This window comes from Parathielavia appendiculata (assembly GCF_033297405.1).
Source record: "Parathielavia appendiculata strain CBS 731.68 unplaced genomic scaffold N657scaffold_2, whole genome shotgun sequence".
NCBI lineage: Eukaryota > Fungi > Ascomycota > Sordariomycetes > Sordariales > Chaetomiaceae > Parathielavia > Parathielavia appendiculata.
The window spans coordinates 890,120-903,721 of NW_026944221.1; the positions used below are offsets into that span (position 1 = coordinate 890,120).

At 57.3% G+C, this 13,602-nt stretch overlaps 6 protein-coding genes across 6 annotated transcripts; 2 read left to right on the forward strand and 4 right to left on the reverse strand.

Moving 5' to 3' along the window:
* Positions 1-146: 146 nt before the first annotated feature.
* On the reverse strand, positions 147-1,945 carry N657DRAFT_564735 (MFS general substrate transporter; the record flags this gene model as incomplete). Its single annotated transcript, XM_062788306.1, has 5 exons — positions 147-406; positions 473-1,029; positions 1,094-1,568; positions 1,632-1,759; positions 1,824-1,945. The coding sequence occupies 5 exons, from the start codon at positions 1,943-1,945 to the stop codon at positions 147-149; spliced, it is 1,542 nt and encodes a 513-aa protein (XP_062650745.1).
* Positions 1,946-3,966: 2,021 nt separating this feature from the next.
* Positions 3,967-5,886, forward strand: N657DRAFT_640859 (uncharacterized protein). Its single transcript, XM_062792047.1, has 3 exons — positions 3,967-4,355; positions 4,425-4,574; positions 4,628-5,886. Exons 1-3 carry the CDS (start codon positions 4,327-4,329, stop codon positions 5,595-5,597), a joined length of 1,149 nt encoding a protein of 382 aa, XP_062650746.1. The 5' UTR covers positions 3,967-4,326; the 3' UTR covers positions 5,598-5,886.
* Positions 5,769-7,046, reverse strand: N657DRAFT_640860 (Mgm101p-domain-containing protein). Its single transcript, XM_062792048.1, has 2 exons — positions 6,332-7,046; positions 5,769-6,261 (listed from the first exon to the last, which is right to left on the reverse strand). Exons 1-2 carry the CDS (start codon positions 6,991-6,993, stop codon positions 5,979-5,981), a joined length of 945 nt encoding a protein of 314 aa, XP_062650747.1. The 5' UTR covers positions 6,994-7,046; the 3' UTR covers positions 5,769-5,978.
* A 232-nt stretch (positions 7,047-7,278) lies between these two features.
* Positions 7,279-8,297, reverse strand: N657DRAFT_611174 (uncharacterized protein; the record flags this gene model as incomplete). Its single annotated transcript, XM_062790356.1, has 4 exons — positions 7,793-8,297; positions 7,646-7,677; positions 7,428-7,492; positions 7,279-7,347 (listed from the first exon to the last, which is right to left on the reverse strand). The coding sequence occupies exons 1-4, from the start codon at positions 7,882-7,884 to the stop codon at positions 7,279-7,281; spliced, it is 258 nt and encodes an 85-aa protein (XP_062650748.1). The 5' UTR covers positions 7,885-8,297.
* Positions 7,605-10,280, forward strand: N657DRAFT_668944 (class II aaRS and biotin synthetase; the record flags this gene model as incomplete). The annotated part of the gene is made up of 4 exons (XM_062795467.1): positions 7,605-8,084; positions 8,116-8,795; positions 8,842-9,435; positions 9,485-10,280. Exons 1-4 carry the CDS (start codon positions 8,058-8,060, stop codon positions 10,278-10,280), a joined length of 2,097 nt encoding a protein of 698 aa, XP_062650749.1. The 5' UTR covers positions 7,605-8,057.
* Positions 10,281-10,515: 235 nt separating this feature from the next.
* On the reverse strand, positions 10,516-12,864 carry N657DRAFT_588808 (amidase signature enzyme). Its single transcript, XM_062789851.1, has 3 exons — positions 11,937-12,864; positions 11,213-11,788; positions 10,516-11,151 (listed from the first exon to the last, which is right to left on the reverse strand). Exons 1-3 carry the CDS (start codon positions 12,772-12,774, stop codon positions 10,613-10,615), a joined length of 1,953 nt encoding a protein of 650 aa, XP_062650750.1. The 5' UTR covers positions 12,775-12,864; the 3' UTR covers positions 10,516-10,612.
* Positions 12,865-13,602: the final 738 nt, after the last annotated feature.

Below are 13,602 nucleotides of genomic sequence, written 5' to 3' on the forward strand. Positions count from 1 at the left end.
CCATATGCATCATCATCACCCCATCACAAAGAAGTATGCATCACACCGTGATGGACAAAGTTTGGTCGAGACATCTCCCATTCAGAAAACTCAGTTCCTCTGCTCACCCTTACCTCCGACGTGGGCCGGCCTGAGAACAACCTCTTCTACGGCCGCCAGCGGAAAGCAGGATGCTTCCAATCCAGGTCCTGAATCTCCTGCCTCGACATGCCCGCCAGCTCCTCCTCGACGTTGTGACCGTCGCGGCGCTTGTTGTCCCACTTCATCCAGAAGAGCGTGGCCGTCGCGACCAACAGAACGGTGCAGCAGGCCGCCAGGTTGAGCCCGTTGCCGATGTGGTAGTTGGGGGAGTCCCAGGGCAGGTAGCTCCAGGTTGCGATCAGGCCGCCGATGTTGCCCATCATCACTTTTTCCCCGACTCGTTAGCATGGTCCTAATAAGACGGTTCTTGCAAATACTTGGTTTCACGTACCATTCAGACCGATGGCGCTGCTGCGTGCTGTGTCGGACACAACGTTGGCGCTGACCTGCGAGTTCGACAACGGACCAACGGCGAACAGCGAGCTGGACAGGAGGAAGGTGGCCGCGTAGCGAGCCGAGGGATTGGTAGTGCCCAGGAACATGCTGTAGCCAACGATGACGAGCGGCGTGGTCAGGATGATGATGATCTGGCGCGTATCGAACCGCCAGCTGATCAGGGGAAGGACAAGAGTAAAGAATCCGCCGACGACGTATGGGGGGACGGTGAAGAGCTGCTGCGTGACGGTCGACTTGTCGGGATAGATGGTGCGGACAATGGTCGGGGCGAAGAAGGCCAGGCCCTGGACGGTGATGTTGTTGAGTAGGAACATGAAGGCGGTCGACATGGTGACAGGGCTGAGGATGCCCTGCAAAAGCTTCTTGACATCCATCTTGTCGAGAACTTCGGTAGTCGCCACACGCTCAGACTTGACGCGAGCAATGGCGAGGTCCTTCTCTTCTTGCGTGAGCCACCTCGCGGTTTCGGGCCGGTCGGTCAAAGTGAGGAAGCTGGGAGAGTGACGTGGGTTAGCAAGGCGTCAGGATCAGCGTCATTCGCCGAAGCTTGGCTAACCTGATGCAAGAGAGGCCGATGGTAATGATGCCTTCGACGGCAAAGATCATGCGCCAGCCGCGGAGGCCGCCGACATGGTCAAGCGTGAGGATGCCCGATGCCAGGAGGCCACCGAAGGCGCCCGCCAGCGGCGCCATGACAATGTAGAGGGACAGGCGGAAGGTGAGCTCGGAACGGCGGTACCAGCGAGACAGATAGTACGCAATGCCGGGCATCATGCCAGCCTCAAAAATGCCCAGGACAAAGCGGACACCTGCGGCCTCGGCGAAGTTGTGAACGTAGGCCGTCAGCAGGGAAACGACGCCGAAGCCCAGAGAGATGGCCGGAATGAACCAGCCGGGGCCGATCCACTTGCACATGATGTTGGACGGAATTTCGAACACGATGTACGAAATGTAAAATACGGAGAGGAGCGCGTTGTAATCGTAGCCCGACATGCCCAGGTCCTTTTCGAGGCCGGCGATTTTGGCGTTTCCTGTCACACCAGAGAGTCAGACACAAACCGGGCCCTCGTCCGTCTGAGCTCGCCTGCTCTTACCGATATTTGCCCTGTCAATGAAGCAGAACAGATACAGAAGCGAGACCGTCGGGACCAGGTACAGATCCAGCTTCCTGCGAAGCCTGGCCTCGGCCTTGGGGTCGAACTGGACGAGTGGCTGGCCAAACCTGCATCACTCAGTCAGTGTTGACAGAACAATAACGACTGGCAGCCGAGCTTGGGCGGTCTCACTGGTCTGTGGCAGCATGGCCTCTCTCAGCGGCGGCATCAATGCCACCGCCGCCGGTAGCCTCGGTGTGTTGGGCTCCGGCCTTGGACGAGTCCGACGAAGGAACCCTTTTCTCGTCGGCCATGGTAGTCGGTTTGTTCGGTGGGTGCGAGCGGTCCGGGACAGAGAGATTCACGAAGAGTCGAGCTATTGATTCCCTTTTAAATTGCGGGCTCCCCGCCTGTTGACTCCCTGGACATGGGACAGGATCACGCTTCTGCCATGTGGCCCGACCCTGTATGCCTCCACAATCCCAAACTGCCAGTCTTTTATTTATCACGAACCCATTGCCTACCCCATGGGGAAGCGTCGTCGGCCCCGCCAAGCTGAGGCCCCAATCCTCGTTGATGGTGTCCACGGCAGTCAAGTTCGGCAAGCATCACCGTCTCGATTGGCAATCTGTGACTGGTGCGTGCACGACAGGGTGTGGGGCAGGGGTAGAGACCAGGGCTGGAATGTGGGCGACATCCGTGTGAAGGGAACAGTTGGACAAGAAATCTCGACGGCGATGTTGCTGCTTTGCGACTAGCACGTCGTTTTCCGCTTGCAGCCTGAGGTTGTACTCACCTCTCAAGGTTGCAGTTGCCTGCCGGTTTCTTTTGGTTGGGGCCAATGCCTCGGTGTTTCTGAGCGGAGAGCTGCTGCTTGATTCCAGATTGCCAAGTCAGCCCCGTTGGAAAACCCCACCGAGATCCGTTCTCCTGTCTTGGCGCTCTACCCCGACCTCCGCAACCTCGGTGTTTTAATCCGTACGTTACTGGGCTGAGAATGGGAAACGGCAATCGCTGCACTCCACGGCGATGCCTTTCACGACCTCATTGGTTCCAATGGCAGCCTTCTATCTGGTGATCCCGACATGAACTCCATCAGAACCCCTCACAATCCACCCAGAAGCGCGCCTCGCCCGCCTTTCAAACAGCTGGTAGTGTTAAGGCGGCTCCATCCGTGCAGGCTCCGCTACGGATGTCGCTTCTTGGCATAACTTTCTAGCTGTGTGTTACCCGACCACGAAGAAACTACTCCAGTGGGAATGCGGCGCCAAGTCGGATTGCGTAGTGCGGCTCTTCGGCGCTACTGACAATGGACATCACAGCATCCGACGCATCTGCCGTGCTGTTCCCTTGGCTAGTGATCTCTACTAGTCATGAGTAAAAGGGTGGATCTGTACGGATTATGCCTGGTGGACCACATCAATAGCCCCCACCGTGGATTGGGACACCATGGGGAGCAGGTCTAGCCCTTTACCAGACTCCTTCGAGACGAAGAAAAGCAGGGAGAGTTTGAGGTTGACTTCTCAAACATGCTGAGTCCAAGTTCTTGACTCTTGTTTTCACACCCTGAGGCTACGGCTGGACCGAGAACCCCCAATTTGAAGCGAAATATGCCATCATCCCATGATCATTTAACATCCATGGCCTCATTGAAGTATTTGACGACCTTCTCCTGTCCCAAGGTGTCCGGTACCTCATTCGCCCCTTTTGCACATCTCAAATGGAAAGTCGGTCCTTTCACGCATTGGCGATCTGTCGAAACGAGCTCGGGGGCTTCTCCCTCAAGGTTTGATCTCAAGCGGGCGGGTCCTCGAAGATCGCCACTGCCGCTCGTCTCCATCCCCTTGATATCACGTCTCAAAGGTTGCAAGAAAGACGACAAGTTCATGTTGTTCATGCATATTTCAGGCTCCCACAGAAACTTGCGTTCTTGCATGTCTTGATAAAATCCGCAATAGCAGTAGACTCTAGCAGCCATTTTGGGCCCAAGGTACCAAAGTGCAATCGTTAAGAATAAGGGATGGAACCTATGGTTGCTACTGGACTGAAAGAGGATGTCTTCCGTTGACAGCGACGATATAAGCGTCGCTTTTGCAAGGTGACATTATCATATAGAGCTAAGTGAAGTGAAGTTCGTGATGCTGAAAATACGGATACCACTTCAGACATCATTTTCGGCGTCTGGCTGAGATCGGATACAATACGTAAGGACAGTAGAGTGGAGCACGCACCGTGCGGCCCGTGCCCCGCATGACGCTCGGTGGGTTGCCGTAGTGGGGCATTAAACCAGCTTGATGGATGGCCGGCATCCACTCTGGAGCTCTATTGACGGTGCCATGAACGAGATATCGCATTCTTGTTGAGACTGAAGCAAGTCAGGGTGGTTGTACGTTCTCTTGATTTCGAAGGGTCCTTAACTATACTGTCGGAAGAAGCGTTTATCTCAATGTTAGGCGCCCAGCAGAGTGGGGCTGTCCATGTCCGGGCTTCTGTCAGCTGGTCTGCTCTGCTCCCGTGCCGTGCTGGCAGATCGCACCGCTTTTGTCCAAGCTGTTGATCTGAGGCTTGCGCATTACGTCGTGGCCCTTGATTATAGTTTATTAGTCCGCCTTTTCCGGTCTTGCTTTCAAACCAGCAAACGCAGCATCTGGAAACACCTTGGCAGAACCTCGCGTTCTGCGGCGCCGTCGTCACCATGTTTGACATATTTGCCAAGCTCCTCTCGTGCGTCGCCATGCTCCCCGGGAAAGACTGGACTTGTGAACTGACTGCGGCGCTTCGCAAGCACAACAGCTCTGTTGCATCCTTCCTATTTCCGCTGTTTGCCAGCTACAAGGCGCTCAAGACATCAGACCCGGCCCAGCTCACTCCATGGCTGATGTACTGGGTTGTGCTGGCCTGCGTGCTCCTCGTTGAGTCGTGGACCGAGTGGTTCTTGTGCTGGTGTGTCCCATACCATCTCCATCAACCAAGCCTTCCCTAACCACGGTACTTAGGATCCCTTTCTACGCCTACATTCGCCTCCTGTTCCTCCTCTATTTGGTCCTTCCGCAAACCCAGGGCGCCCGCCTGATCTACGAGGAACACGTACACCCGCTCGTTGAGCAGAATGAGGCCGCCATCGAAGAGTTCATCGCCTCGGCGCATGACCGCCTCCGCAACGCGGGCATCGCCTACCTGAAGAACGCCATCGAGTTTCTCAAGACAAACGTCCTCGGCCTGCCGCCGTCACCCGAACCAGCCTCCGCGCCGGAGCCCCAGACACCACATTCGTACACCCAAGCGCTCCTCGCCCGCTTCACCATGCCCCCCCCACGCTGGATCACCACGACCACGCAGGGTGCCACCGCCACCGGCGGCAGTGGTGGCGGATCCACATCCGACCTCTATAACCTCCTCGCGTCAGCCATCAACGCGGCCGCGTCCGCGACGACGGCTTCCACCACCACCACATCGTCCAAAGAACCCACCACGACTAGCAGCAGCACCATCATCCCCGAGACGGTCCGTTCCGCCGGCCCGGTAGCCTGCATGTCCTTCATCAAGGCCCAGCGCGAGCGCCTGGGGATCGTCATGTCGATGCTCGAGAGGGAGGAGGCGGCCACGGTGTCACGCCAGCAGCAGAGCCAGGGCGACGAAGCCCAAACGCCGACTCAGAATGATCCGGACGAGGCCATTGCTTGGGCGGAGGTCGGTTCCAATGCCGGTGCCAGCGACAAGGCGAGATCGCTCAGCGGGCAGAGCGGGACCAGCGGGCTGAGCAAGACCCGGTCCGAGGGAGATTTTGAAAAGTTGGATGCTCCCAGTAGTTGTGGAGAGGAAGAGAATGAAGGGGACGGAAGAGGGGAAGTCAGGAGGAGGGGCGGGAAAGATATGGGGACGAGTCCGGGCGGGGGAGTGAGGAGGATGTGGCCATGGGCTTGGGGAAGCGGTGCTGAAGCTGGGAGCTCGGCATGGGAGGAGTGAGTGTCATGACTGATTTACTGTTACCTTCTGGGTTGGGTTGATTGATTTGGGATCTGGGAATAGGGAGGGATGGGTACGGATGGCGTTTTGGGATGGATTTCGGGGAATACTCTGCTCGGATAGAGGTCGCTGATACACCTGATCCCCTGGCACGAATTTCAGAGGGCAGTCCGCCTTGAATGAAATATTGTCTTCTGAGTCAATGCTCTTGAGTGGTCCTGCCTCTTCAGTATGCCACTCAAAGGAGTAATATATGAGATATACGTCTTGTATGATACAGGGATAATGTACAATCGGAACGACATGAGTCCGTATGTTCGAGGTCGGTATTCCTCGCTCAAGATTCGTCATGAACCTTTTCCTCTTCCAGGGGTGCCTCTATCACATGCGCACCCCCGCCTTGACCGCCTGGTAAGGGTACGCGGGCTCGCCGTCCTTGCGCGTCCAGATCTGGCGGCGCTTCTTGGTGACGACGTGCTCGACCCATATCTCGTGGCAGTGCATCTTCTTGAACTCGCGGATGAAACGCGGGTCCCACAGTTCCGAGGCTATGCCCAAGTCTTTGCAGCACCGCAGCAGCGCGTTCGACTTGCACCCTTCGCCGGCCGTAGGGATCGTCTCCTCGGAGAAGTACTGGCATTCGCCGCGCGCTTGAGCGATGAATCTGAGAACAGACGTATTAGCTTGGACACCAAACAAAATAGGATGACTGATGATGTGAATGTCGAACGTACCGGCCGTGCACAACCAGGGCGTACTCCCGTGTCACCACCTTCTCGCCCACCACCAGCTCCCCGCGCGGGGCCAGGCCCCAGCCGCCGGGCCCAAAGGCCTTGTTTAGAATGCGCCGGTACTTGATCTCGGGCAGGTAGATGATGCCGTCGGGCTTGATCTCGATGTCGAGCGCGTCCAGCGGCTGCATCAGCACGGCGGCGGTCTCGGGGCTGAACGGGGTTGTCGACAGGCCGTGGAAGGAAGACGACCAGTCGATCGCTTGAGTGGGGCCGTTGCCACTGCCGTTGGAGTTGCCGCTTAGCGCGGCGGTGAATGCGGACGAGGGTATTGTGTTGGTGGGTTCGGTGGTGGGGATCTGCGCGGCGAGGGCTGGGTCGACATCGGCGACGGTCGCTGCTTGGGGTATGGCGGCTTGCGGGTCAATGACGGTGTTGGGGCCGCTAAAGGCTGGTGAGAGTGTCTTCGTTGCGGCTGTCGCGCGGGCGCGAGATGCAGGTATTGAAGAGGGTGCAGCTCGGGGTTTCGGTGTGTAGGACGACGACGAAGCAGCGCGCGCTAGCTGCTTGAGAATGGGGGATCGCCTATTAGTGAATCGGGTGTATTGTGTAGTTGGGGTTGCTATCCGCACCGGCCCTAAAGCCTGGAGGGCGCGGGACTTCATCGTGCTAGTCGTGATGAGGTGGGATGGTGGTGAGGATGCATATTGGGAAATTCTCAGGCCGTCAAGGTTGCGGGCCGAGAGCGATGCAGTGGAGATCTCGGCGGACAGGGGTAGCTACACCAGCTCTCAACAACCCCACAATTTCCAAGTCTATCAATTCGGAACCTTGGGGTTACAAGCTCTAGGAGCAAAGCGGAATGGAGTTACCTTATGGATTGTGATCGCGGAGCTACAATGCATCAATGAATACTCGTAGACCACCGTTACTATTGGGACGGAATAAACCTAGACATTCTTCATGTCGGTCCGCTTGTCGTTTCCCTGCGCCTTCCAGCACTGTCTGAACCTCTCCATCTGCCCCGCAGTCCTGTCAATAGCCATGCCATTGCGGATTCATCCAAACGATGAAGACTCGGGGGTCTTAGTGAACACACCTCGTCTTTGCACGCCCTCCAGTCCTTCTTCTCGTAGTAGCAGTCGGTCAATTTCGCATTCTCGTCTGCCATGGCATCCGTCAGTTGTGGGGCCGCAGTGCGAGCGTCTAAGGTTGAGTGCACGATCTGCGGCAAAACTCCGTCCCACAATTTCGACGATGGGGAGCGCCATGGAGACTCCGGGTCAGCCTCTCTTCAGTTGAGACATCATCCCGTACCTGCACATCCGGTACTAAAGATCCTCTTATCCCTGAATGATTGCGGTGTCGAGTGAGCAACCGGTCTGAGCTCCGTGGCGAGGGTTTTTGCGCGGCAACAGGCGGCCCGCCAAGAGCCGCCTCTCTTACTCTGTGGGAAGGACTCACCACTCATCCGGTTCATCATCCTTTGGCTCTTCAAAAGGTGCCTGCTGCTCTGCCTTTGGCTGGGCATCTTGTTTCGATGTTGTTGATCCCATTGGACTTGAAGTGGCGAGCGTCTAACTCGTCTTTTTCCGGAATTTTGCTGTCTGAGAGTTGTTCTGGGTCTGGGACTGCCGAATCGGAGCGCACAATCATTTCACTGAAATTTGCCCATCCAAACATCCGGGCCAACAAACCCCCTGCCGAATGAGGAAATCAACGCATCATCATGTCATCACAGAAACTCAACGTCTTGGTGTACACTGGCATGTACATAAATAACTCAGCGCCATTTCTTTACTCTTTCGGCTAACCGATACTCAGGCACGGGATCGACTCTCGAGTCTGTCCGGCACTGCATCTACTCGCTGCGCCGTTTACTGGGGCCCAACTATGCCGTGAACCCGATTACTGAGTCGGCATTGCTCAAGGAGCCATGGGCTCCCACCTGCGCACTCCTCGTGTTTCCCGGCGGTGCCGATCTCGGCTATTGCCGCGTCCTCAACGGGGCCGGGAACCGCAGCATCGCACAGTTCGTCCGTCGTGGAGGAGCCTATCTCGGGTTTTGTGCCGGCGGCTATTATGGCAGTCGTCGCTGCGAGTTCGAAGTTGGAAATCCTGATCTGGAAGTCGTCGGCAACCGGGAGTTGGCCTTCTTTCCTGGGACTTGCCGTGGTGGCGCGTTCAAGGGGTTTCAGTACCACAGCGAGCGTGGTGCACGGGCTGCCAGAATATCTGTCGCAAAACAGGCGTTTGCTGAGTCGGCAACTCTTCCCGACGAGTTCCGGTGCTACTACAATGGCGGCGGAGTGTTCGCTGACGTTGAGAAACTGCAAGAGTCAAGCCACATCCAGATTCTTGCCGAGTATACAGGAGACCTCGCCGTAGAATCTGGTCAAGCCAAAGCTGCGATGGTCTACTGTAAAGTGGGGGACGGCGCGGCAATTCTCACCGGTCCACACCCGGAGTAAGGACCCTCCTCCATGGTTGACTAGCTGTGCTAACGTAGACAGATTTGACGCTGTCAACCTCAGCCACCAATCAGACGTCCCAGGATACGACGACCTTATCGAGGCACTCAAGAAAGACGAGGAGGCAAGGACATCCTTTCTAAAGGCGTGCCTCACAAAACTGGGTCTCGAGGTCAGCCAGGACACATCCCACGTGCCCAGTTTGTCAAGAATCCACCTCTCCTCCCTTCATCATCTCGAAGCCAGCGAGATTCTGTGCTCCTTTGACGATATTATCACGAAGGACAACGGCGAGGACTACATTAGAGGAGACAATGACTTGTTTCATCTCGAAAAGCCGGATTCGAGGTGGTCTCTGGCCGCGCTGAGTGATGCGCTACTAGACAACTTCAAAACCGCTAAGAAAAAGAACAGCCGCGGTTCTCCTGACCCTACCGCTGACCACAGCCGCATCCCCAAGCGTATTGTCTCTCACGAGGAGGCGTGGCCCGAGCCCAAAGAAACGCCTTACTTCAACCACGCAGTGTACTATTCAAGTCTCCGCGAGTTCAGAGCGAAGGAGTCCGAGGCAGAAACATGGGGTGATGTACTGATGTATGGCGAAGTCGTGACCAGTACCAACACCATGCTCGAGAAGTGAGTTTATGGACATCCTGCCGGAGGAATCGATCTGACCATTAGCCAGAAACCATAACCTCCTTTCAAAGCTGCCCACCGGGTTCACCTTTGCTGCAACAACTCAAGTTGCTGGCCGTGGCCGAGGCGCCAACGTCTGGGTCGCGCCCCCGGGATCCCTGATCATGTCAACAGTCATCAACCATCCAGCCCACATCGCAACGTCCCGACCTATTGTATTTATCCAGTACCTCGCTGCCCTGGCCACTGTTGAGGCGGTCAAATCCTACAACGAGGGATACTCCGAGTTGCCAATCAAGATCAAGTGGCCAAACGACGTCTACGTCCGGGACCCCAGAAAGCCAAACGAAGTGTCGTATGTCAAGATTGGCGGCATCCTCGCCAACTGCGCCTACTCCTCGGGAAATTACCAGGTGGTCCTTGGCATCGGCATCAACACCAACAACGGCCGGCCAACCACCAGCCTCGACGCCCTTTTACCGATGCTCGAGGGCAGCCGCAGCAAAAGGCTAGAGCCCTTCCGCATCGAGCGGATGCTCGCGCGCATCCTGACCCGCCTCGAGGTCCTCTACGGCGAGTTCTGCCGCAACGGGTTCTCGCGCGAGCTCGAGGGGCGGTACTACCAGCACTGGCTGCACACCAACCAGGTCGTCACGCTCGAGGCCGAGGGCGGGGTCAAGGCGCGCGTCGTCGGAATCACGCGGGACTGGGGCATGCTCATGGCGCAGGAGCTGGCCGAGGACGGTATCAACGGCGCGCTGAGGGCCACGGGCAAGGTTTGGGCGCTGCAGAGCGACGAGAACAGCTTTGACTTTTGGAGGGGGCTCGTCAAGAGAAAGATTTGAGGCTGTTGGGCTTGGCTTCATGACGATGCAGGGTCAAGGGCAGAGCCGGTGGGTTCGTGCGCGTGTGTTGGGGTGTTGGACGTGCGATCCGCTACCGAACGATAAGCCGCCGCGACGTTCGTGTGGAGCAGATTCCGGGCCGTGCGTGTCGTCAAGTTTGAAAGGGGGGAGGATTACACATGCGGCTAGGCAAGACAATCATCGGACAGAAAGAGACAGGACCTCTGACCTCTTCCATGTTGCACTTTTATGGCACTCTTTCTTCAGCTCGCTATTGCAATACACTCGAATTAATCACATACCCAGGACCGTCACGTTGATTACCGCATCCCTCACTGCCATATGTCACCAAGCACACCCCGTCTCATAAGCACCTCCCCGCCCTCCAACGTCCCACCAGCCCTGGGCACCTTCAGCACACCGACCTCCACCAACTCCTGCGCCAGCCGGGCCAACAAGCCATCACACCCCGCCGCCGCCATCACATCGACGGCAACCGGCAACTTCTCCTCGACGCCCGTGATCCCGCTCACCTCCCCAACCTCGCCGATGGGAAACACCGAGTCCGGAACGCCGGCAAAGACACTTATCCTCGACGTGCCGAAGCCCAGCGGCACGCCCGGCGCGCCGCGGTACAGATTCCGTGGGAACTGGCTGCCGTCGGATCCGACGTAGACGATCAGCGAGGACGAGCATTCCGCGTCGTCGTCGGGGGAAGGGGAAGGGGGCAGGATCTGGGTGTTGAACCAGGACTGGAAAAGGGATTTGGCGGCGTATGCGGCTTCGAGGGCTGAGGAGGGTAGCGAGTCGCCGTAGGCCCAGCGGCGTAAGGGGACGGGGTTAATGAAGGGGCGGCGGCCGGAGTGGGCGGCTTTTGGGGAGAGGGGTTAGTGGGATGTTAGGAAGTGGGAGAGGGAGTGGAGGGGGCATACCGGCGTAGTCGTGGTAAAAGGGGTCGCGAACCAGGGGCGTCTGCTCTTTGGCAATCAAGGTCGCGTATGTCGTATTGAGGAGCTCTCTGAGGGTCTCCTTGCCAGCCGAGGCGGGCTTGGTGGCGGACCATCGGGCTTCGAGGTCCAGCGCGGTCGTGTTGCCGCCGACGAAGGTGGCGAGGGCGCTGACGAAGTCGAGAAGCAGCTTGTCCGCGGGCGTGTCTGGGGCAGCAGGGAAGCCCACGGTGTAAATCCGCTTGGGATATTTGGGTTTCTCGCTCGCTAAGGAGGTGTAGTTCTGCCCATAGAGGACTGCGTTGGCGGCGTCCCAAATGTAAGGGTCGCGGACCAGAAAACCGGGTGTGTCAAGCGTCGGGGCCAAGGGCATGACTGAGTCCAGCGAGACCAGCCCGTGGGAAGGACGGTTACCGAACAACCCCTCGGAACCCGCGGGCCCACGGATGCTGCCGCCCGTGTCACTTCCGATGGCAATGTCGAGCCACTCGTAGGAAGCGACAGAAGCACCCGCGCCGGAAGACGAAGACGACGGGTCCTGGTAGCCGTCTCCTCTGGCATCTGTCCAACAATGTCAGCCATTTCTTGCCCCTTAAGCGTCACTCGGGAGCATCTCGGGAGCAAGATCTCAGCCTTAGGGACAAGGCGACTCCCGCAACTCCCAAGACGTCTCAAAAGGGGCAGTTTAAGGGGCGCGGGTTCGACGTACTGAATGGAGCATGGTAGTCGACCCAGTCAGCCGTGGCAGTCTCGCCATTAGCGAACTGTGACGTCTTCTGGAGGCCAACGACCTGCGCGCCGGCGTCGATCAACCTTTGCACGGCAGTTCCGGTGACGTTGCTGGCGGGATAGAGGTTGTACCATGCGCGGTTGCCGTTGGAGCCCTTGACGCCCGCAAGACGGTAGATGTCCTTGACACCAAGGCGGACACCGGCCAGTGGCTTCTCGGCCGTCTTGGTGAAGTAGAGTCTCGACGGCACGCCGACGGTGAGGGACGAAGAGCCGGGGATTTTGGCAGACAGGGGCTGGAACCTGCCATCCGGAGTCGGGATAAGGGGTTCCGTGAAGGCTCCTGCGAAATCCTCATACAACCGGTATACAGGATACAGCGATCCGGTGGCGACTTCGAGGAAGTAAGGCCCCGACGGAATCTGCGTGTTTTTCAAGGAGATGATCGAGGTGGAGTTGGTCCGCCCGTAGCTACACTGGGATTCGGCCATGAAGATGGCCTCGGAGAATGCTGGCTGCCAGACATCATCTGCAAGGGTCCAATTGGAGAAGAGCTGTGAGAGATCTGACTGAATGAGAGGGCCTTGCACGACAGTAACCGGCTTGAAGCCAACGACTTCGGGGACCTTTTTGAGAGAGCATTTCGGGACGAAGACCTTGCCCGAGGAGAAGGGCGAGATATAGTAGTCGACATTGTTCAGCCTCACGGACAGGCCGGTTGACGTGAGCACAGCTGAGGCGGTTGCAAGACTGGCGAAGAGCGAGGCGATGGAGAGGTGCAGAAAGCGGGTTGCTGCCCGGTGGTCTGACGACGCCATGGCGATGGCAGAAGGGTGTTCGAGATTTGCTCCGCTAGGGGCTGTGATCGCAACGCTTTGGGACACATGGCGAGCAGGTGTTGAGCAGCTCAGAGCGCCTTATATGAGCGTCCGCTTACTTGGACTGGCTGTCACGGCACTGGACCGCCGATCCCTAGGTCACGTGGCACATTGCACTTAGCTTCAGGTTCATCCATCCATAGCTTCCTTTCCTCTTCATAGAGCAACGCAGTTATCTTCCCAGACCTACTATGGTCCCGTGACACTGGCTGTGATCGAGGCGCCTTCACCAATCCATCAATGACAGTCAGGTCTTCACTGTTATCGGCGGGGGGCCGAACGTTGACCCTGGTCGCCAGGCTTCCAGGGATCGCAGCTTGTTAGCGGCCCTGTCCGCCTGCCCTGTTGGGAACAGTGAGAGATATGTTAGACATCCTGAAGGATTCCCCTTCCCGTCTCCCACGTGGTGTGGAGAAGCGGTTTGCGGGAACGCCTTCTCGGGGACAGGCTTGTGCAGGAACCAAGCAGATAAGAATGATCACCGAGTCGATGTAATGGAGTTACAACTCCGCTCACAAGAGATCTTGATGGTATGGTATCAAACGATAAAGAGTCCCGTTGATACTGTATCATACTATTGCATTCGAGCTCCGCTCTGGGCCTTACTTAAGTGAATTCCACCGATAACGAGCTGCCTGATTCTCACAAATTCATGATGGAATTGTGTAGTCACGGATATGACACAGCTGGGATGTCAAATCACCTTTTCTCTCATTCTCATCGTCGCTTGCTTGTGTGGAGGAATGAGATGCAGGGAAGAACTGTTAA

Excerpts from the sequence above, each read along its gene's own strand:
- N657DRAFT_640859 (XM_062792047.1), top strand. The coding sequence starts at position 4,327 with ATGTTTGACATATTTGCCAAGCTCCTCTC. Across the intron at positions 4,356-4,424 it reads ATATTTGCCAAGCTCCTCTC|CTCTGTTGCATCCTTCCTAT; the intron begins GTGCGTCGCCAT and ends CAAGCACAACAG. Across the intron at positions 4,575-4,627 it reads ACCGAGTGGTTCTTGTGCTG|GATCCCTTTCTACGCCTACA; the intron begins GTGTGTCCCATA and ends CACGGTACTTAG.
- N657DRAFT_640860 (XM_062792048.1), bottom strand. The coding sequence starts at position 6,993 with ATGAAGTCCCGCGCCCTCCAGGCTTTAGGGCCGGTGCGGATAGCAACC. Across the intron at positions 6,262-6,331 it reads GCCCTGGTTGTGCACGGCCG|ATTCATCGCTCAAGCGCGCG; the intron begins GTACGTTCGACA and ends GTCTGTTCTCAG.
- N657DRAFT_588808 (XM_062789851.1), bottom strand. The coding sequence starts at position 12,774 with ATGGCGTCGTCAGACCACCGGGCAGCAACCCGCTTTCTGCACCTCTCC. Across the intron at positions 11,789-11,936 it reads CGACTACCATGCTCCATTCA|ATGCCAGAGGAGACGGCTAC; the intron begins GTACGTCGAACC and ends ATTGTTGGACAG. Across the intron at positions 11,152-11,212 it reads CTTTTACCACGACTACGCCG|CCGCCCACTCCGGCCGCCGC; the intron begins GTATGCCCCCTC and ends TCTCCCCAAAAG.